Here is a 22,803-nt window from a genome sequence, read left to right on the forward strand (position 1 = left end):
GCAAGACTCTTACTGAAAAATAGAAGTAATTTGCTTTTTTGTCCTCCCTGTTTTTGGACTAGGTTTGACTAATGGCAGGTCATTTCTCAAACGTGGCTACAGCAATTTTCAGAAAGGCTCGTAAATCAGGCAACTCTGCCTTAGTAACCTAAACCTTAATCTTGTTACCAATTAGATGAGTGGGTAGCTTTATAAACATGATAGTTTAAACAGAGTTTATAGTGTTAGAGAATTTGTGGAAAATCTTCTGAACTAATTATCTTTGAAAGTGGTCCAGGATACATTGCAGGGGAAGTCTCGATAGTGGGGGTGGATTCTGGCTCTTTGGAAATTGATCATAAAGAACTCATTAGTGTGTCCTCTATACAGTGCTGAACAGGAAAAATAGGAAAAGAAATTAAGGAAAAACTTTCACTAGCAAGTGCTTCTCCATCAGTTTGTGATTATGCCACTTGTTAAAGGAAGATCATCACTGTTTGTCTGTTTAGGCTCCTTACAACTGCTATTTTAGATTTCTGGCTTTATTTACTCTCTGGTTTTATTTCTTCCTTTGTCTTGCAATGAAATCAGAACCAATTCTTTTTTAACCATTGACCTGTCTTAAAATGGGCCGTCACTGCAAAAATCACATGCTTTATCTGTGCTAATTATGTGACCCGGTACTTGCTGAAAGTGGAGCTAAGCGAATGGTCTAAATCTTGTTCTGAAGAACCTTTATTTAAGGAGTGAGTATGCCTGTTAATGAAGGTTTTATTCTGGAGAACAGCAGCTTTTTAAATTTGCATACTAGAAATTTGCCTTACTTGAATTTTGTGCTACGAAAAGCTGAATGTTGGCTGTGCACATCTGAGGTGATGTAATACTTGCTGCAGTTCAGGCCTCGACTTTCCAATGCATAAGGAAGGATTTTACCATGCTAGAAATACCAGAACACACTAAGTCTGATTAATTCCTGTCTAAATCTTCATTAGATGTTCCTGGGGAAGATGAATTCAGTCACAAAGTACTGGTATTAACATTTCTGCCAGTGCTGTGGAATCAGTATAACTACTGCCAACTCACCGTGTGTTTGCTGAGCAGATTTAGCTACCTGCAGCTGAGCTAGCTGAAGCAAATCAGCTTCGGAGGGCTGGGCTGAGACTGCAATTGTAACTTTTATTTGAAAGCAGGAAGAAAGAGAGACTGTGTGCTCTGCTAAGGGAAGTTAGGAGCAAGCTTTGTGAAGTTATTCCTCGGCGCCCGGTGCGATAGCCTTTCCCTCAAACTGTGATCTCGCCTCTAAGGGATTTTGCGTTCTGTTTTCCAGCAACGTGCACCGGGAGCGCTTGGTCAACCACGTCTTGCACGACATAACACTTAGGTGACTGGAACAGAAATCGCAGCACCCCGCCGCGATGCTTACAGAGCACTCCGTAGTTTGGACGCTAAAGCACGCACCGACGGCCGTGCCCTGCTGCGGTGCGCATTATGTAATTGTCTAAAAATCACACTGTCCTGCGGATGCAGGAGGCGAACGGGGCAGCGCGGCGCGTTCCGCTCCAGCAGCGGCCCGCAGCCCCGGCGCCCCTCACCGCTGAGGGGCTGCCCTCGCCCCTCTGCCCCCCTTCCCACCCCCCTCCTCGGCCAGGCCTCGCTCCCCGGCGCGGGGCCCCCTCGTTCCCCCTCCGCCGCGCGCGGCCCCCGCAGCCCGCCGGCGGCAGCTGCCTCGCCTCGCGCACCTGGGCGCCAGGTGAGGGCGGGGCCGCGCGCAGGCGCAGGGCCACCCGCCCGCGCGCACCTGGCTGCCGCCGAGCGGAAGGCGCCGCCGCCGCTGCAGCCTCAGCCCCAGCAGCCTCAGCCCCAGCTGCCGCTGCAACCTCCTCGCGCCGTGGGCGGCCTCCGGCCGGGCGGGCGCGGTGTGGAGCGGAGCGTCGCGTGCTCCCCTCACCGGCAGCCGCGCAGCATCTGCCTCCCGCCGGACAAGGTGAGTTGGGGGGAAGCGCGGGGCGGGGGGAGGTCCCGGCCATGGAGTACCCCCGGGGCGGGGGGAACCGCGGGGCGGGGGGAGCCCCCAGCCTTGGAGCCCCTCCGCGCGGCTCCGCTACTACTTTGGCGAGGGGCAGCGGCCGGTGCCCGTTCACCGCCAACCGTCCGGGTGCGCGCGGCGCGGCACGGGACACAACGGGCTGGGGGAAGTCGTGGCATGAGGGAGAGAGGTGCTGGGGCAGGCGTGGGGCTGGGCCTGCCCGGAAGGTCCCCCCCGACACCCCTTCGCACACATTCCCCCCACCCCCCCATCCATGCTCGCTCTCGTACGCCCTGCACGCAGCCCCCTCGCATCCCGCCGAGGCAGCCGGCGCCGGGGGCCGCGCCCCGCTCCGGGCAAACGTGACACGGGGTGAGGAGCTCGGTCTGCGGGAAAGGGCGCTGCTGCCCGGCAGCTGGGCAAACAGGTCTCCGGGAAGTGCTGGCCACCAGCCGGATGCACTGTCCAAACCAAAAGTATTGACTGAGGGAGGTGTCTCTTACCGAGCACTGATCCCGCCCAAGTATTTTCCCGCAGCACCGCACTGATTTGATAACAGCAGGGTGGTAGTTTCACTGTGTACGTTGCCAGCTTCCTCTGGTATATTTCATCCCGTCCGAGTGCTTTGAAGCTACTAGATGGTCTCTTTTCTCAGGCAGTTTGTTAGTTTCCCTTCTACACAGCAGTTGACAGTACTTATGAATATTTTCTTGGCTCTGGAGAACTGACAGGAAAAGCGAATTGTAACATGGATAACCTTAGTGTCACGGATTTATTTTTTTTAACTTGTAAAATATGGTGACAGAGAAGTATTTATTAATAAACGTTCTTATTGGTTAAATAAAAATATCTTACTGGAAATATGAATTTTATGTGTGCATCTCTGTAGTGTTTTACATGTTAGTCTTCTCTTACAAAACAACATCTTTTGTTTAAAAAGTTATATTGATCTATTCAGTCTTGACTAAAGCCAGTGTCGTGCTGCGGAGCTGAGTGACAGAGTTAAAGACTGAGTCAGAACAGCCAACTTATGGCTTTTGGTTTCTTTTTTTAGCTAGGTTTGCTCAGTGGCCTGGTAAGTTTGGCATCTCATACTATCATCTCAAGGCTCCTCAATAACATAGCAGAGTAAAAATCAAATTAGTTTCAGAGAGCCCAAATTACTATTTTAGTTGCACTGTGGGAAGGAGCAGAAGGCCAGTTTCCCTCCTTGTAACTGCTATTGCCATCTAATTTTGCCTCTCTTCTTGGGTGGGGTAATACCAGTGACAGCCTGGATATCTTGACTTGCGTTAAAATAGAAACGAGATACAGTTGCCCTCTCTGTGACGTTTCCCCAAAGTCTGTGGTTCTGGGTGACAAACTGCGTTGCTTTGAGATATTCCTTTTTGCTTTGCATAAATTTGTTGCCTTGACGGTCTGTTCTGAGAGCTGATACCTGGTGCAGGGCTTCCCCTTTCTTTGGACTCCTTGTAGAGAATCACTTTCATATTAATCACTGATCAGGCACCTGCCGGAACTGATGAGTTTCTCCTCCTAATCTGTGTATTTCTGTGCTTATCTTCTAGAAGATTTGAAAGTGCCTCAAGTTTCTAGACCATAAAGTGCTAGATTTTGTTCACTCGTGTAAAGCATGGTTTTATTCACTTGTGGTCTGTCTTACCGTTGTCTGATTTTACTTAAGATTTGCTGGTACCATAGGAAACAGTTCTGTTTACACAGAAATTGCATCACAAAACTACTGATGGTGACTTAATAATCAAATTCTGTGGTCAAATGGCTATTTGTTGTTAGGTGTGATTATTCAGCAGTGAAGCATAACTGGAAAAGAACCAAGTGGTGCGAAGAGGAAAATGCAGACACCTTTGGGAGATTCTGACGGAGATTAGTTTAACAGTCACTGACTCAATAAACCTCAGTAAATCTCAAAAAATCCATACAGAGACTTGCTTTGCTTTGCACTTACAATTTAAATAGCAAAAAGTTTAAGGCAAATTAGGGTGTAAAAATGTCATTTCAAGCTTTGCACTTAATACTCAGATGCTTTTGTCATCTTAGAAGCATTACTACAATCAGGGAAAAAATAAAAAATAAAAAATCCCTTGGTTATGATCCAGAGATTATTTTCTGGTGTTTAAGTGAAAATCAGACAGTAATCCTTCTAAGCTAAAACATTGCTTACAGCTGCTATGGTATTTCCTTCTTATCATGGCATTTTTAAGGACAGCCTAAAATGATTTTAACAGAAGCCCAAACCACACTGGCCTAGAAAAAAAAAAGGAAGCTGCAGAGTTGAGTGAAATCTAAATTGAGTTCAGTTCATGTTTACAGTCCCAGACTTATAAAAATAATGCATAAATATTGTTTATAATACATGATTACTGTATACTTTTAACATACTATCTGTTGTCACAGGGAACTATTTATCTCTGCCTATCATGTACAGTACTTAGCTATAGAAAAATAGTAGTAGTGCTCATTTTGAAAGTGGTTTTGGAAGCACTTCCTCAGAATACCTAGAAGGAGGGTTTGGGGTTTTTTTTTTTTATTTTTTTAATCTCAAAGAAACTGCTGAAGAAGATAGTTTACAAAGTTCTATTCTAGCTAGGTGTTTTGGGCTGCTGCTGCTGCTCTGAATTCCTTTAGACTATTGTGTTATCATCCAGTTACAGCTTCTGATTTTTCTGTAATAATTACTGAGGCAGATTATGTCTGGTCTTTGCTAGAACAATCTGTGCCTTTAGTGTTTCTAAAACTAAGACTCAGGAATTGAGTATGTTCAGTATTCCTCTTAAACTTACTTTTTTCAGGAGTAGAACCACATTTCCACTGGCTGAGCTTCAAAGAATGTACCAGAGGAACAGTATCTGGGGTTCGTGAATCTCTAATTCTTTTAGGTATATGTGCCCTATCCAGGAGTATAATCAGTAGGAATTCTTAGTGAAACAGATAGCCAAGTGTCTTTTGTTGCAAGTGTAGAGATAGAAACTCGGAAGCTGATTCTGTTTCTCCTTTTTACATGAAGCCTTTAACTTCTGTTCATTTACTTTTATAGTTTGTTCCTGTATTTAAGCTGAGAGCTAATATTCTTGTAAACAGTAGCGTAGTTTGGTAAACTTAAGCAACTGTTTTCATTTTCCCCAAATGCTGAAGTGCTTTTGAATGGTTTTGGTTGAACGGGAACGGAGCGTCTTTGTATTCCATATGCAGCTAAACCTGTATAAAAAGTTCACTCCAGATTGGATGTTTCTTAGTCTGTCACAAGAGGTGGTAATGTGAGTAGATGTTCTTCTGGGATGCACTTCTAGGAAGTGTAAACAGTTTTGTTCAGTGACTTATTTATTTTGCTGGAAGAAAAAACTCTATTTCTATGGTGGTAGAAGATGACAATATCGCTTACCAAACTGAGTATTTCAGTAACTACTGTTTTAGTAGCATCTACATTGGTATTCATGCAAAAAAACCCAAAAGCCCTTTCTAGAATTTTGGATTCAGAAATACCAGTTGTGAAAGTAGCACTTTATACAGGTAAAGCATAATATGTATCTCTGGCAGACTTTTGCTAATTTGATGTGAAGAGTTGATTGTGAGAATTTGTTTAGTGTTTCTACTCACACCCCCACTTTCTGGTTAAGGGGACATTAAGGTCTTGATGAGGAGGTTGTATACTTATAAAAAATAGAGAAGCGTTTTAATGAGCCTGTGCTTCTGGAGTTGCAGCAGAAATTAGATTATGGGTGAAGCCAAGTTGTGTAGTTAAATAGCTGTGATCAGAATAATTCTGAAGGATCCCCCTCCCCCCATTTTTCTCTCTTTTTTTTTTTTTTAATTTTTTTTTTTTTTTACTTAATTTTTTTTCTCTCTCTCTTTTTTTTTTTTTTTTTTTTTTTTTTGATGTTCCATAAGCAACATTCTCTGGAAACGTTAGAACCCTATATAACATTCAGATAAAAGTAGATTTTAAAACAGTTTTATTAAAAAAAATTGAGGTCAAGTATATTGATACTAACCTAGTAAATTTCTCCTCACTGGCATGGTCTAAAAGAAAGTCTGCTCTTCTGGGTTATACTGACATTTTAATTTAAAAAAGAAATAATGATTGTCGACCGTGTTGTTCAGACCAAGCGAACAACAAGAGTTGCCTACATGCTGGCTACTGTAGTGAGGCTTTCTTGTAAGCCAGAGTTTTTGCAGACAGGCTGACATCAGAGTTAGTGGGTGGCATAATGTAACATAGACTGTATTGAATTCACACACTACCCATGTGATGTGGTTTGAAGAAGTGTGGCAGCTGCTTTTTGGCACTTTTGGAAGATTTCTGCAGTACGTATTAGTTTTCTGGTTATTTTCTTCTTAAAAAAAGAAAAAATCCTTAAAATCCATCTTCTGATGTATAGGGCTAATTATTTCCAAGTGCTGTAAAAATACAGACTACTATTAGTGAAAATAACACTAATGAATAGAAGATTAAACACTTTGCTGAACAGTCACCTCAGGGAGTTTAATCATGCCACATATTTCCTCAGCATGTCCTGGAGGATGGAACAGTAGCTTGGTCTGTGCTTATTGACATTGCTATGCCATAAAAATGTGTGAGGCATTTGTGGGGAATGAAGATTGTATTTCTCACTACAAAATTATCCTGGTAAAAACCCTTAGGAAGATACAGCTTTCATGGCAAAAGTTCTTTGGACAGCGTAGTGTGTGTTCTGGAAACTGCTACTATTTTGTGCAATGAATAGCTCTTCTCCTATTGTAAGCGATATCCCTATCAGATATTTTGTCAATAAAACCACACTCAGCATTTGTGTACATCAAACATCTTGCTGTATGCTCATGGCAAATGGACCTGTAAAGATCTTGTCTTTAAAAAAGAAACATAACTTGCATTTGTTTCTGTGAACGTGCTGCAATGGAAGCTACTGGAAAGGGTAAGCCACATTGAAAGGGTTAAGTTGTGATGCTCTCTTGCACAACCCACTTGGCTCAGGTGAGTTGCATTTCTAGGGACAGACATATTTCACCTGTGTGTTATGGCAGCCTGCTGTGTGTAGTTAGATCTGAGCAGCTGAGACAAATGTATCTAATACAAGGAAATACATTGTCAAAGAGAAGTCAAAATGTATGCAGATTAAAGTGAATATAGTTGCATAGGAAAATAAATGCTAAACAAATTGCTCTGTGTTCTTGATTGCTTGTTAGGCCTGCTCATTCTAGTCTTTAATGACTGACTTGTCTGAAGTCACAGACATGTGTATACAGAACACAAGGTAGTGCAAGAAATATTCTGGATGTTTGGTTTTTCTTTGGTGGTTTTTTGGGTTTTTTTTTTTTTTTTTTAGTGGTGGTTTTGTTTTTTGGGGGTTTTTTGTGGGTGGTTTTTTTTTTTTTTTTTTTTTTTTAGATTTTGGTTATTTTGATTCACACATATTTTAGCAATTGTGTTGTTTATCATGCGCATTCTAAGAAATTATATATGCCCAATTTGTGCAGGAAATAATCCCAAATACAAATAACAGAAATTCAGTTGAAGTTTTTTGTAAAATGTACATATGTGCATTTGGTGTTTTGTAAAGAGTAGTGTGTCAGCATCAAAGCCAGCAGCAGCAGAAGTCTGAAGTATGTGCTAAAAATCTGTGGAAGAAATCTTTGGTGTTTTCTAGTCCATTTTTAATTTTTGTCGCTGGGGACAATTAAGCCAGAGTTTATGTAGTAAACATAAAACTAGAATGACATGGTGAGAGTAGCATAAGTAAATATGGTTGCATTAATCGAAATGCTGAAGATTCACAATGGAAATCTGACAACTGCAACTTTAAATCTATAAAGTAATTGTTTAATTAGTTAAAAGATTTCTCTGGTACTAAGGCAGATAACAGATAATCTTTTAGTGATACAAAAGAAATTTGAGATCAACATTTGGAAACAAACCAATCAGCCAACCAATGCTAGTGCACACACACCCCACCCTGCCCCCACAGGGTTTTGCTTGGTTGACTGTGCCAAATGACTACTTGTGAGATAAAGAAGTTGACAGACCTCTCTTATAAAATTAAGTACTTCAAATGCAAAAAAAGATGTCTTTTTGATTTGTTTTTCTGTTTGGTTTTCTTTTTTTTTTTTTTTTAGTTTGAGGAAGTTATATTCATTATTGATTCCTAAACTTTAAGACTCACAAGCACAGTATCATATGTGGTGCACTGAGAAACAGTAATGTGATTTTATTTTTTTCGAGTGTTACAAAAACATTCATGATTAACTGGTCACAGTGGTTGTAGGCTCAGGGAGAGCCCTTGCAGAGTTAGCAATGGTAGTTTTACAAGTTACAGTCTTCTTGCTGCGTGGTGATCTGTATTTATGCTTGGTGGTTTACATTGTGTATTGCATTTACGTGGTAAGGTTGGGAGGTGTGGGATGACTGCAGGGGTGGCCTCTGTGAGAAAAGATCAGGGGCTGCCTTTGTGCTGGACGCAGCTGGTTCCAGTTGGCTCTAAAATGGACCCACTGCTGGCCAAGGCTGAGCCACCCAGTGTGGCAGGTGGTGCCTTTGTGATAAGGTATTTAAGAAAGGGTAAAAAATGCTGTACAGTAGCTGTGAGAGAGGAAGGAGAAAAATGTGGGAGAAACAACCCTGCAGAGGTACCAGGATCAGTGAAGAAAGAAGGGAGGAGGTATTCCAGGCAGTGGGACAGATACTCCCCTGTAGCCCATGGAGAAATCTATGATGAGGCAGGTTGTCCTGCTGCAGCCCATGGAGAAGACCACAGTGAAGAAGGTATTTCTCTGCAGCCCATGCAGGGCCCCGTGATGGAGCAGGTGGATATGCCCTGAAGGAATCTGGAGTCCATGGAGAGCCCATGCAGGAGCAAGATCCTGGCAGGAACCTGCAGACAACCCATGTTGGAGCATTTTTTGCTGAAGTACTGTGCTCCATGAAGAGGGCCTTTGTTGGAGCAGGGGAAAAGTGCAAAGAGGAAGGAGCGACAGAGATGAAGCATTACGAGCTGACCAGAACCCTCATTTTCCATTCCCTCTATAACACTTGGGAGAGAGGAGATAGAAGAGTTGGGAACGAAGGAGTGAAGTTGAGCCTGGGGAGGTGATTTTATTTTTGTCTTTGTTTCTCACCATCCTGCTCTATTTTTAATTGGCAGTAAATTAAATTTGTCATCCTCGGGTCTGTTTTCCTCATGACAGTAAGTGATCACACTGTCCCATGTGCTTTTCCATCTTATTTTCTCCCTACTGTCATGTTGAGGAGGGGGAATGAGAGAATGGCTGGGTGTCTGGCAGCCAGACAAGATCAACTCCCCAGACATTGTGAGAAAACAAGGCATTTTTTAACCTGTCGGTTTGGTAAATGGATCACAGTTCTTTCACCAGGAAAGAAAGTTTTTATTCTTAGTCTTGCAGTGTACAGGTATCAGTACTGTAGTACAAATTTTCAGCACTGAAGAGAAATGGGAAAATAAGGTGTGAGACAGAAGTGGACCTTTTAATGTGTTTTCTTGGAAACTTTGTGAACCTTGTGAAGCACATTTTTATACCTTTTAGTATCTATATGGCAGTGGTGTAATGACCTTCCCCTCTGCATTCTTATAATAATGGGCCTATGATAAATCCACTGTGGTTTGAATGTATGGGTTTATTAAAAAAACTGACAAAAGCTTTGAAATAAGCTATAACGTGCACAAGTCTGGATGCTTACCTTATCCTGGAAATTCTTGAAGGAAACCAGGTGAGCTTTTTTTGCTTTCTGTAAGTTTATCTCTTCCCGAGTATATGTTATTCCAATTAAGAAGTGCAGAATCTATTTGTTTTTCAAAGGTTGAAATAGTAAAGTAGCTTTTGCAATTCTATGGTTAGTAGTTAGCAGTTAGCAAGTGGGAACCAACTGGCTTTTATCTAGATGCTGCTTATTTCTTTTCTCAGTTCACATACATGAAACTTACAGAAAAATAAAGCTGTGCTTTGAATTAAGGCTGGTTGCTATTTTTGTCCTTGTAAAGTGCCAATTTTGCAGAGAGAATTTAATTCAAATCACTTGGATTCTAGTAGTCCTCAAATGTTTTCCATACTTCCCCATCTTTGAAAGTTGCTGAATAATTGCTTGTCTGAGAAAAAAATAGTGGCAGAGTTCCTGAAAGAGGAGCTTTTTGACATGTTCTCTTGATGAGTTGCAGCAGCACATGCCAGAAAATGCAGTACAAGTGAATGAAAAAAGTATACAGAATGATTACTGGATCCTTAGGCTAATAAACCTACTCCAAATTACATGTATTAAGTCTGCATTGGCCATGTATCCTAGATAACTAATCTAAACGTTTCCAACTTGAAGTCCGATTAGTTAAGTCTGATCTTCAAATGTATTTTTTTTTTAATATTGGAAATTTCCAAATGTCAAAATAGGTTTATTGAGAAGTCCTTCCCGTCTTTATATTTCACCTTTTATGTGGATCTTTCTTACATGCAACTTTAAATTATTTTATTGATTCCATCTGTTTTCCTTCTATCCTATCATTGAACTAAAATTCCCTGCTTTTAGGAGACTTAAACCAACACTTTTCTCAAATGTTAAACAACTTAATTTTCAAGATTTGGAAGAAAATGAACATGTAGTGGCATTGTGTAGAAATAGTGGTTTATTCTCAGTGGTATTCCTGCGTTCTGGTTCTTGTATTTAAAAAACCAAAACAGAACAAAAAACATGGAAAGTGCATTTGGGGCATCTTAGACATAGTTTTGAAGTATCTTTAAGTGATGGACATATAACATTTGACAGTTGGGAATTATGAATTAGTTGCCCATTGATTTCTTGTTTTTTTACACTGTTGAATATACTAGATGTCTAAATTACTACTTTTTGTTTTAATTTACAGGTATTATAATTTCAAGAAATGCTGTGACCTACTTGAAGAACATCATTCACAGGAACTTTTGTGATAATTATTTAAAACTAGAATGGCTTTGAAAAAAACACCTAAACTATTCAAGAAATTTTTTTTTCACTGGAAACTTTGGAAGTTTAGCATCATTGTATTTGTCTTTCTGGTATTTTTATTTTTATTACAAAAAGAAGTGGGTGTTCAAGATTTTAAAGATGAAGCAGGGATTGAGCCAGTTGTTGGAAAGAAAAGTCACGTGTTAGGTCTTGTGTTAAATGCTATGAACAATATCAAAGGTGCAAAGCCAAAAATGCAGATAAAAGCACCTGTTAGGCAAACTAAGATTCCTGGAGAGAGACACTGTTTGCCAGGATACTACACTGCAGTGGAACTAAAACCCTTTCTAGATCGGCCCCTTCAAGATCCTAATGCACCTGGAGCTTCTGGTAAAGCATTTAAAACCATCAGCTTAAATTCAGAAGAACAGAAAGAAAAACAGCGTGGAGAAGAAAAACACTGTTTTAATGCATTTGCAAGTGATAGGATTTCTTTGCACCGAGATCTTGGACCAGACACTCGACCTCCTGAGTATGTTGAAATATGTATATCCTGTTAGTTGAAAAAACTTGTCAGAAATACAGATTGCAAAGTGCAAAGTGATTTGAGTTCAGCGTTAGGTGATGGTTTAGGAAAGTTTCCTAGCTATACATAATGATTGGCTGTACATAATGATCCACAGTGCCGAAGCCAAGAATGTTTAGAAAGGCTCACTTTCATGGTTTTGAATTTGAAGTAACCATATTTAAATGAAGTTTTCAGATTTTTGCCTTTAAGCTACAATTTCTTAGTGACTTTCTGGAAGCCTGCTAACTTTTACTTAGAAGAAAACTAAAATTGTAGTTTAAGCTTTTTTCCAAGTTAAACGTTATTTCCCTCCCCCCACTTTTTTTAAGTATTCAGTGTTTTAGTAAAACTACCAGCATAATTTAACAAATTAGGAATTGTAAATTGTTGAACAAGGCTATGGAACATCTCAGCAATCTTGTATTAATGAAATCTCTAGGACTTGGTAGAGCGGGTTTTGGTTATGAGGTGTCTATCAGTGTCAGATTATGTTCTCAGCTGTGTCAGAAGTGACTAATCTTACTAAGATGCTGCTGGCAGTATGAATATCCTGTTACATGTGGTGCAGCTCACGATAACTTTTGCTAGAGCATAACTGGTGAGTTTCTGCATGTGTATTTTCTGAGGCAGTGGCTGTGATAATTACCTCGGGGAGTCTTGCAGTCTCTAAAGCTGACAGACAATAAACAGTAAGTGTACGGCTCATGAATACAGAAGTGTTGTCATCTTGACTTGCAACTGGATTTAAAGTTATGTTCAGAATATGTCAGTCACGGAAAAACTGTGCATTTAAAATTGTTTTCCTTGAATGGGATATGCTGCCCTAAGGATTTTATGGTATTTCTACAAAATCTTGAAGTTCTGAATTAGATCTGCTCTACTTTTTTTCTTTCAAACTCTGCATTCTCCTAATAAACAGTCATCTTTGTAGTTTGCATTTTCAACAGTAACGGTGACTTAAAGTCTGATTTTTTGCAGCTCAGTATCGGCTGGTCTCAATAGAATAACGTTTTTTTTCTGAAGAAGATCTGGGTGCTGTATGAAAAGTTCTCAAATGTTTGAAAGACAGAAGCAGAACTGAGTCAGTTGTTGTGAGTCAGTTGTTAAGTTGAATTCTTATTCATCATGTTTTTAAAAAATATTTTGTACATCTTCACCAGTTGGAGCACCTGCTTTTGTGCTCCAAAACTGGGATAGAAAGTGGAGAAGCTGAAATACTCAGTGTCCATACTTGTAAAGATTTGTACTAGAGAGGGGTTTATTTTAAGAGTTTGAGTCAAAACTTTTTGTCCATTTTGTAACATTTGATGCTTTCTGATCTGTAGATGTATTGAACAAAAGTTTAAGCGCTGCCCACCGTTGCCAACCACAAGTATTGTAATAGTTTTTCATAATGAGGCATGGTCCACTCTTCTCAGAACTGTTCACAGTGTGATGTATACATCTCCTGCAATACTGCTAAAGGAGATTATTTTGGTGGATGATGCCAGCGTAGATGGTAAGAAGTCATTTCTATTTTCTCCCCCCCCCCCTTTTTTTTTTATTTAAGACATGTTAGGATTGCAGAAAAATTGGTTGAAAAGCATCTCTCTTTACTACCATTGACATGTATAATAGTATTTTAAGTGATTTTGTCCTTTCTTTTTCTATAAAACACAAAATAGTTCTCCCCATCTGTTTTTCATAAGGTAGTTAAATATGAAATTCTTGTCCTCTGAAGGTTTTTAAACCCCATTTCTGATTATTCCAATTCTAGTGCTGCTTAAACCACATAACTGGTTGCATGACAGGAAGTTCTGTAATCTGTGCTTCAAACCAATTACAATTTATAGAACAAAGTATCCAAGGATAAATTGGCCAATACTTGTAGCAATTTGCATTTTATCATACTGATTTTCTTTATGCAAATTAATTTCATTAATATGAAGGGCAATGTCTTACCTAGAAACTAAAATTGAAAAAAATTAACAAATTTTAAAAGTATTAAGATTAATCTTCAATACTTAAGCTGACTGCAAAAAAAATTTGAAAGCATGCTGACTATGATCACAAATACAAGTTAAAAAACCTGTATATGCTCAACCTTAGATGAACATGTCTATACATGCATGGTTGTATTAATGCATTTACATTTGCATATTTAGTATACTGACACAGTTTAATACTAAGGATGGGCAGAAGAAGGAAGATGATGTGGGATGTTTAATGAGGGATGTGGGGTTGTTTCTCAAATTTTGCATGTCCAAAGAGTGTTTTATGTAGTTTCTGTTGCTGATGTAAATGTTGTAGCCTTTGAAAACTGTGTAATGTATGCTATCATTCAGGAAAAAATTTGCATGTTCTGGAGATAACTTGAGTAACTAAGTATGCAGTCTTTTTACTCTGAAAATGGATTTTGAATTGATATTCAAACTGTTAGTACTACAGAAGAGATACACTAGCACGTCCTTTCTTGTTTAGAATATTTTTAGTGCTCCGTGTTCTGTTCTTGACCAGTCATGTCTTCCTATGCCCTCACCCCCAACAAAACTCAGTCCCTAAAAATAACATTCAACAGTCAGGAATTTTTTACTGCTCTAATGTGAGGTCACTTCCGGGACTAGTGTGAATTGTTTATCCTGATAGTTTAATAATGTAAAGTTTTAGGCAGTGGCATGTATATACACTGAATATCCTGAAACCAATTTCTCTTTCTAGAATACTTGCATGATAAACTAGATGAATATGTGAAACAATTTCAAATAGTTAAAGTAGTCCGTCAAAAGGAAAGAAAAGGTCTAATCACTGCACGGTTGTTGGGAGCTTCGGTAGCAACAGGAGAGACCCTTACCTTTCTGGATGCTCATTGTGAGTAAATCTGTAACTGTGCCAGGTCTGCAGCTCTGGTTTATAATGCTGTTGTCTTTGATTTAATGTTACAGATTTTTTTATAAATTATTAACATTAGCAATGTATCATCTTTCCTATTGCTATTTTATATTATTGAAAGTATATTTAGCAATGCTATTTAAAAGCAGTGCATATTGGCTTGCTGCTGGCATGTTAAAATATTCTGTGTGTGCTACTTTATAGCCAAATAAAAATTTAGTGCTTGTCCCCATTCTCTCAATAGGTGAATGCTTCTATGGCTGGTTGGAGCCATTACTGGCAAGAATAGCTGAGAACCCTGTAGCTGTTGTAAGCCCTGATATTGCTTCTATAGATCTCAACACTTTCGAATTCAGTAAACCATCTCCTTACGGGCATAGCCACAACAGAGGAAATTTTGATTGGAGCTTGTCATTTGGATGGGAGTCTCTTCCTAAACATGAAAATAAAAGAAGAAAAGATGAAACCTATCCAATTAGGTAAACATAATTTGAATAATATTTTAAATACTTCAGTTTTCATGAGGTTTTTTTGTTATACCACAGATTCTGGCTTCTCATTCATCATGTTTGAAAGGATGACAACAAAGGTTCAGAACACCAAAATACTAGAGTGTTACAGCAGTGTATTTGGTGATAATTGTATGTGCTTTGGCCACTGAGAGATTACTGGTATGGAGGAGTAATAACTTTGCTTGATATCCTCCATACAGGGAAAATATGTTATTTTTGCTGATGCTGTCTTTTATACCAGCAGTTACTCTAAATCAGCTGTTAATAAATGACAATAAAACTGTCAAATGAGACTCAACGTGGGTAATCTATTTGAACCCTGTCTTCCTCAGTAAATTTCTCTTTTTACAGAACACCTACTTTTGCTGGAGGTCTCTTTTCAATATCAAAAGACTACTTCGAGCACATTGGAAGCTATGATGAAGAAATGGAAATATGGGGAGGTGAAAATATAGAAATGTCTTTCAGAGTAAGTTTAGCTACTTAATTAGCAGTGATCTCTACACTGACAGGATTTTTGAGGACAAATTGTTCTTAGATCTTGACTTCTCTGCTGAATTGGCCAACCAGGACAAGGGAAATGAATTACTAATGACCTATGATATAAAATAGAAACATGCTCACTGGACTGTTTTTGTTTGAGTTTTTTTTTTTTTAATGCGTTTAGGGTTGATAACTGAAACGTACATTTCCAGGGTTTACCTGATTAGGAAAATCACTTATGGTATGCCTGATATATGCACTCTTGTTAGTGGTTTGGGATTTTTTTCTGGCGAATGATAACATTGCTGATTTATTTTCTTTTTTCCACTCCCTTAATTCTAATTGCAGTGCACTTACACAAAAAATGTTATTATTAGGTATGGCAATGTGGTGGACAGTTGGAGATCATGCCTTGCTCTGTTGTTGGCCATGTCTTTCGCAGCAAGAGTCCCCATACTTTCCCAAAAGGTACTCAAGTGATCACACGTAATCAAGTCCGCCTTGCAGAAGTGTGGATGGATGAATATAAAGAAATATTTTACCGAAGAAACACAGAGGCAGCAAAAATTGTGAAACAAGTAGGTGGTGGTGGTGGTATTAGAAATCACGCTTGCTGCATTGAAAGTTTTGGTGAGCAAAAGTTATTTATTGACAAAGTATGTAAAGATTCTAGATAGTTTAATGAAAAGACAGTTCAGTTTGCTTAATGTGTAGCCCAACAAACATCGAAAAACTTCACTGAGTGGGTGGTAATAGTGTTGTTTTGTGTGGTGGGTTTTTTGATGGGTAGGGTTATTTTTCATACATTCTCTAAAATCCTGGGTTGTTTGCACTGAGCACTACTGGAACTACCAGAAAAACATGAGAAAAGCTACTGAGCATAGAATATGCAAACTCTTTTTTTTTTTTTTTTTTGAGTTTTGATGTTCTTTAGCTGCAGAATAAAGCTTATTCAATGATAGCTATCCATCCTTTCTCTATCTGCTTCAAAAATTGTTAAATTCAGGGGGTTTGGGTGTTGATTTATTTTTGTAAGTTTTCTGGAACTTTGGTCTTTCATCAGATGAAATCTAGAGTTTTCTTCAAAGAGATTTTTTTCTCTCTTTGTATGATAAATTTTGTGACTATTGTATCACTAATAGAATTAGATTTCCTAAGCATATTTAGCAGCTAGGCAACTGAGTTTTGCCTGGGAAATTTTGCATTGTACTATTATGCTAATTATTTAGCTACTCCAATTCATTATTTCAGATCACTCTTTTTAGTAAGATCAGTTAGCTTTATAGCTGCCATCAGTATGGCCTTGTTCGTACTTTCCCATTTCATGGCACTGTGTTAAACCTCTCTTGGAACTAAGGATACTTTACTGTTTCCACATTGCAATGTGCTTTTCTTGCACATGCTTTGAAATGCTGCAGGCAGGATGTCAGTGGTGTTATGACACTGAAAAACAAACAGCAGCAACCATAGTAGTACAGTATTTTAAAAAATAATTAAAAATCAGCAAATTAAGCTTAAAGCTAGTTTAAGGCTACAATACAATCATAGATGCATATGTACAAACCTGGTATTAGTAACATTGGTATGTTTCTCTTCCATCCTTCCTTACTTCCCTTCCTCTAACAGAAAACATTTGGAGACATCTCAAAAAGACTTGACTTAAGGCAGCGTCTACAGTGTAAAAATTTTACCTGGTATCTCAGTAATATTTATCCAGAAGCATATGTGCCAGACCTGAATCCTTTGTTTTCTGGATATGTAAGTTGAATATTAATTATTTTCTATAGTCTTCTGTAATCCAGGAAGTTTGCTAGTCTTTTGTGCTACCTTACCCGTAGCACTTGCATTTTATCTGTCATTAACTGCTCTAGGGTTTTCTGTCACTACTCTGGACAAGGAATCTCTCCTGCGTACCTTGCTATTTGAATATTTTATAGCTTTGTTAATGTAAGCAAAGCTTCTTAATAACTAACAGTAACCTTGCTTAACAGTATCTTACAGCCTGCTAAGATAAACAACATTCTGCCTATCACTAACAGTTAAAATGACACAAAAGTAATAAGCCAATGATGAGAGATTTCCTGAGTTATCAAGGTAAATTTAGGTTTATATAGTGGAAAGTCTAAGAGAATTTTTAGTTCATGTTAATAAGGAAAACTGGATAGCTGCTTGCTTGTCAGAGTTAAGCTTATGCTGAGGAAAATGTATGTTTATACATTATATGTATGGGTTTTTTAAAGACCATTGCATTTCCTCTGCCAAATGACCTTAGATATTGCATTGCTAATGTCAAAAAGTATTAAACAATTAATAATTCTTAGTTTGAGGTGAATGCAAATGTTTAGCATGCTTTTTTTACAAATAAAACTTCCCCTTCTTCCAATTTTGAATATTTTCTGTGTATCTGTTCAAATTGTAATTTGAATAACAATAACCTTGTACACCAGTAGCCCAATAATTCACAGTATGTGGTTGTCGACAACCATAATGTAGTTATTAGGCTTTTAGTTAGAAAAGATTAATGAAGAGACAAGGATTTTTAGACTTGAGCAGAGCAGAAAGTAAAATGGACTAACAGCCGTAATTGTTGTTAAGCCAAAGGTTAGTTTTGTATACATGAGACAGTTTAATTTTTTGCCATCCCCACTGAATGAGCTTCATTGTTTTTATTTTTCTCACAACACCCTTTCTTTAGTTAAAAAATCTAGGTAACCGCATGTGTCTGGATGTTGGTGAAAATAACCATGGTGGCAAACCATTGATTATGTATTCTTGTCATGGACTTGGAGGAAATCAGGTAAAATATTTGATACCTGATTTTTATGATCTGTTCAGCTGTGACTTTACCATATTAAGGCTTTTAATTTATTTTAGAGCAATGGACTAATTTTTAATATGCAATTTCTCTCTTCCGCTTTTTTTTAATTTTTTTGATTTTTTTTTTAAGAGTTAATTCCTATTGTTTAAGAAAAATTTCATTCTGCTTTTCATGTTGTGTCCCACTTCTAACATTTTATGTTCGGCATACCGATTCAGATTTTTAACACAATTGCACTGCTTCACTTGATATCTCCTTTCTGTGCTAAACCTTTCCTCCTACCCTTACTACTTTAAGTGTTGGCTTCTTAATTTTTCCTTTCCTTATGCTTCCTCCTATTGCTTCTTTCTCTGCCACCAGGACTCGCACTGTCAAAGAAGATGTTGGTGGGAATCCAGCCAATGGGAGATCAAGTGGCCAGGCCTGAGCCACCTTCCCTGTCACGCTTGCAGCCTCATAGTGGGAGGTCAAAGTGGCCTATCCTGTACTGGCTAATGCAAGTGAATAATATGATTGAATTTGTCCGAGAAGAGCTCTCTTTGATGCATAGCTCTTGGAGGCAGCAATGGTGCTCTGTTTCTTCTACAGTATGACTTGCAATAAATATCAGATACTGAATCCTTCAGTCACTACTGTAACAGTAGTAAAAGTAACATCTCATCTCCTTCCTTGCCCAGAAATGAATGCTTCTCTGTTGCCTTAAAGAGTTATTTGGTGAATAAAATTTATTAACTGTAAATCCTTAATAACTAAAGGTCAAAAAATGTTTAAAAGGTTTTGTTAGAACATAGTTGTAATTTTTATTATTTTTAATAAAATCTCAATTTTCATGCCCTCCATTGATGACACTGTGAAAACTCAGACACCTGGTTGATACTTTCCTAAACAAATTTTGTGGGAGATGGAATACTGTTTAGATTAACTACTACCCCGTTATGATAGCTTCTTACGGTATTGAACTTTTTTTTTTGTTTATTCTGATGTGAATTAGTACAATATTAGCCTTTTCATATTGTCACAGTCATTAATGCAGGAGCGCAGACATTATAGTAAGAGGTCTGCCATGTGCTTCTATTGTCAGCTCTCCCTAAGTTATCTTGGGAGTGTACTAAAACTATGTTTTTCCTCCTGCCATAAAATAACAGTCTAAATCCCTTTAAATGCCAACTTTCAGAGCGTTTTAATATAGGTTTTGCTGATAATGTTCGAGAGATGTGCATATTTGCTTACTTAACCCTTCTTATTACAATTTTTCTGTTTCTAGTTTGTTTATGTGCTTTACCAGACTTTAGCAGTGCAGGCTGAAATTTTCCATGCTACCTGTTGTCTTTGTCCATATATTTGAGACAGGAGAATGGAGTAGAACCTAGAGAATCTAGTTTTCAGAGTTGTACATGAACTGTTTATTATTCTTCCTTTGTAGACTATTCTGGGGCTGGGAACATATTCATCTCAATATAAAAAATTAATCAAGACTTAAACCTAGCTTTCAAGTCTTGTTTTGAGGGCTTACAGAGATTTTTTTAGTTCAAAAGAGAAATTGGAACAGATTAAGTCAGATTAACAGTAAGTTATGTCTGAGAGCTAAGTGACTAAGCAGGTCACTCTTATCAACACCTGCTTCAGGGAGTAATTTTGAGTGCAGAGACTTCAGAGCGAGATGCCTGTTTGTTCCTCAGTGTTATTTCCATTGATGCCAAGGCAGGGAGAAGGCAGAAGCTAGCCAGTTGGACAGATAGCTGAAAGCTACAGAGGGATAGCTGAGCCTGGTCTTAATAGTCAAAGGAAAGATACGCTGAGGAAGGCTGATGTACAGAGCCGAGGAACAGTGGTAGTGGGATGTAATAATAGGAACTCTGATGTTTAATGAGGGAGAGAAGGAAGAGAACAGGATGGTATGATAGAACTAGAGGTATAAGTGGACAGCTGTTTAGAATTAAATCCCTGTTAAGACCAGAATTACGGCCTAGGATTCCTGAGCCTTAAAAGTACTTTGCTTTCAGGAAATAATTTGAAGTTCACTCACGAAATACATTATATTGCTTTTCTAAGGCTAGCTCACTATTGTTAGCATTTATGTTAGCATTTATGGTTTAGTAGCAAAATTTGACATGCAGTAATCAGTGTTGTTCTGTGTGACAATTTTTTTTTTGTTTGCTCTAAGAAAAAAAAACAAAATCCAGCAACAAAAATTGAATAAAAATTTTTAAGAAATGCGAATATTTAAGTTATCTGTGCAACTATCTTCACTCTTCAGTTTGTCTCCTTGAATTATATACGATTCCTGGGAGAGGAATCGATGAGATCTTGCATCATAATACTTATTTGTAATTTATACCTTTAAGTACTTCTAAATATGTTCTATTGCATTAGTATTAAAAAATGCTTTTAGTTCTGTAAACACTTCTAAAGTGTGTATGTGAGAAATAAAAGAAATTATTCTGTAGTCTCAAATTGTCGAATAACAAAAAAATCTATTATTTTGTGTATTTAATTTCAAAGGGTTAATTTAGTTTAATATTCTTGTTAGTGTTTATTTACTGAGTTATTTTTTAATTATTTAAACAGTACTTTGAATATTCTGCACACCATGAAATTCGACATAACATTCAGAAGGAGCTTTGCCTATATGCTTCTAAAGGACCTGTGCAGCTTCATGAATGTAACTACAAAGGCCAGAAAACCTTTGCTGTTGGAGAAGAGCAATGGCTGCATCAAAAGGTATTTAGACTGTGCAGTGAATCTCTGTTTTTATCAGTGATCTTTTGTATGAGTTAATTTTTGATTTCCAATAAAAGAGAGAACCCCAGCAATGCAAAACTCTGAAGCCAAAAAGCAGTAAGTTTATTTCTGGGAGGAAAATGTAGATAATTCCAGCCTTTCAGTTACCAGATCAAAACTTGATGATATCACTATTTTAAACGTAAAGTAGAAATGTCACTTAGAAAACCAGCTGATATCCTTTAGTATTTTTTAATTTTTTTTTTTTTTTTTTTTTTGCTAACAAAATAACGTGTCACTTGCACAGTACTCGTATTTGTTTGCTAGCCCCCCTCTGTATGTGTTCAGGGCCTTACTCTTTAACAACGATGAATTTGGGGAAAAAATGAAGAGTGGTAGGAAAAAGCATGCTTGATGTTTGTTCACTTCATTTATATCTTTTTTCCTCCTTTTTTGCTTTAGGATCAAACTCTGTACAATGCAGCACTACATATGTGCCTTACAGGAAATGGAGAGCATCCGAGTTTGGCATCCTGTAATCCATCAGACCCCTTCCAGAAATGGATCTTTGGCCAGACCAATTAAGACTTGATATTTATGGGCAGGAGCATTTTATTAAAAGATCCGTTCTAAACTGTGATTCATATATGTATACTGCATTTTTAAGTGATGCAAAATGTTTAAACAGTTTCTTTTCCCTCTTATTTAAGTTGGATATGAAATGTGTCATCACAGATTCCCCAGGAGTCTGTTATACCAAAGATGATGAGATCCCAATTAAGAAAAATGTTTACAATATTTCTATGATAAGACTTTATATATTGACCACTGATTATGGATTCTATTAGTCCTTTTTCACCCTTGGGACCATAGGTATATTGTTTTTCTACATATTGTGAGTACTTCTGAGGAAGACTAGTTTTCTCTGTAGAGTTATGAGAAATTATTGAATACTGCTTAAAAACCAAGACACTTTATGTATATTTTTATGCTTAATTGATTAACTTTTTTTTTTTTTCCCCTTTAATCATTTACTCAGTGAACCTTTCTCAGTGTTTTTTATGCTCCTTCACTTGAAAATTAAATATTTCACCTTCAGGTTAAAGCCAAATAGGCTACCACACTGTGCTCAGCTTTTAGCAAGTCAATTCTTCATTTGTAGAAGAAAATAACAATTCTCAATGAAATATGTATGATTATTTTCATGGAGAATTTGCTTATTCTGATATTAATCTCTTTTTGTTTAGCCAAAATGTTTTGTATAGGTCCTTTTGTATTTCATAAACTTTAAAATTTATGAAAAAGTTATATTGTAATAGATTTCTGAGCTGCTTAAGATAAACACATTTTCTCAGCATTTTGTTTATTATTGATTTTAAATCACGTTATCTGGTAAACCCACTTTTTTCCATTTACACAATGTTTACCCAAGAGGTTTCTAATATTACCTGTACATAATTTCTTGTGTAAAAACTTGCATGTTGATTTTATTTTTCTTCTTGTTGCTGTTTCCTCTTTTACAAAGGATTGACCTCAGTATCATCAGTCCAGGCGAGACCGTAGCCTTTCATGAAATATTGTATTCTTGTAAACGTCCACAGCTAGACTTCACTAGATCATTTAGAGCTATGACTTCATAAATAGCCTTCCTTTGATTAAGTATTTTATATATATTTGTATATTCTACTGCATGCGTAGGTGTTAAACACCCTCCAGTTAGTCTTCCATTGCAATCACCAATCATGCCTATTTTCTGACTGTGATTATCTCAGGCCAGAAAGAGGCAACTTTTCTGCACAAAAATGTGCTTTTTAGGAACAGAGATGTACGCTTACTTGAAAATGTCTGCTTCAGGGTATGAACATGAGACTATTGAGCATCCCACCC

At 37.9% G+C, this 22,803-nt stretch overlaps 1 protein-coding gene across 2 annotated transcripts; it reads left to right on the forward strand.

The window, feature by feature from the left end:
• The first annotated feature begins 1,491 nt into the window (after positions 1-1,491).
• Positions 1,492-22,273, forward strand: GALNT3 (polypeptide N-acetylgalactosaminyltransferase 3). 2 transcript variants are annotated; one of them, XR_003991745.1, is made up of 12 exons: positions 1,492-1,963; positions 10,885-11,478; positions 12,840-13,012; positions 14,212-14,361; positions 14,627-14,861; positions 15,246-15,363; positions 15,755-15,955; positions 17,004-17,135; positions 18,073-18,174; positions 18,556-18,909; positions 20,764-20,916; positions 21,379-22,273. XR_003991745.1 is itself a non-coding variant. In XM_030488837.1 (11 exons), exons 2-11 carry the CDS (start codon positions 10,967-10,969, stop codon positions 21,499-21,501), a joined length of 1,899 nt encoding a protein of 632 aa, XP_030344697.1. In that variant the 5' UTR covers positions 1,897-1,963; positions 10,885-10,966; the 3' UTR covers positions 21,502-22,273. The 2 variants fall into 2 exon arrangements, 1 of the variants encoding a protein (XP_030344697.1); XM_030488837.1 differs by lacking the exon at positions 18,556-18,909 and having other exon boundaries at positions 1,897-1,963.
• The last annotated feature ends 530 nt before the right edge of the window (positions 22,274-22,803 follow it).

The sequence above is a fragment of the Strigops habroptila genome, chromosome 5, assembly GCF_004027225.2.
Source record: "Strigops habroptila isolate Jane chromosome 5, bStrHab1.2.pri, whole genome shotgun sequence".
NCBI classification, from domain to species: Eukaryota; Metazoa; Chordata; class Aves; order Psittaciformes; family Psittacidae; genus Strigops; species Strigops habroptila.

Bases quoted from the DNA above. Each gene is read 5' to 3' on its own strand.
- GALNT3 (XM_030488837.1), top strand. From the start codon at position 10,967: ATGGCTTTGAAAAAAACACCTAAACTATTCAAGAAATTTTTTTTTCAC. The intron at 15,364-15,754 runs GTAAGTTTAGCT...TGTTATTATTAG, and splicing joins ATATAGAAATGTCTTTCAGA to GTATGGCAATGTGGTGGACA. The intron at 15,956-17,003 runs GTAGGTGGTGGT...TTCCTCTAACAG, and splicing joins CAGCAAAAATTGTGAAACAA to AAAACATTTGGAGACATCTC.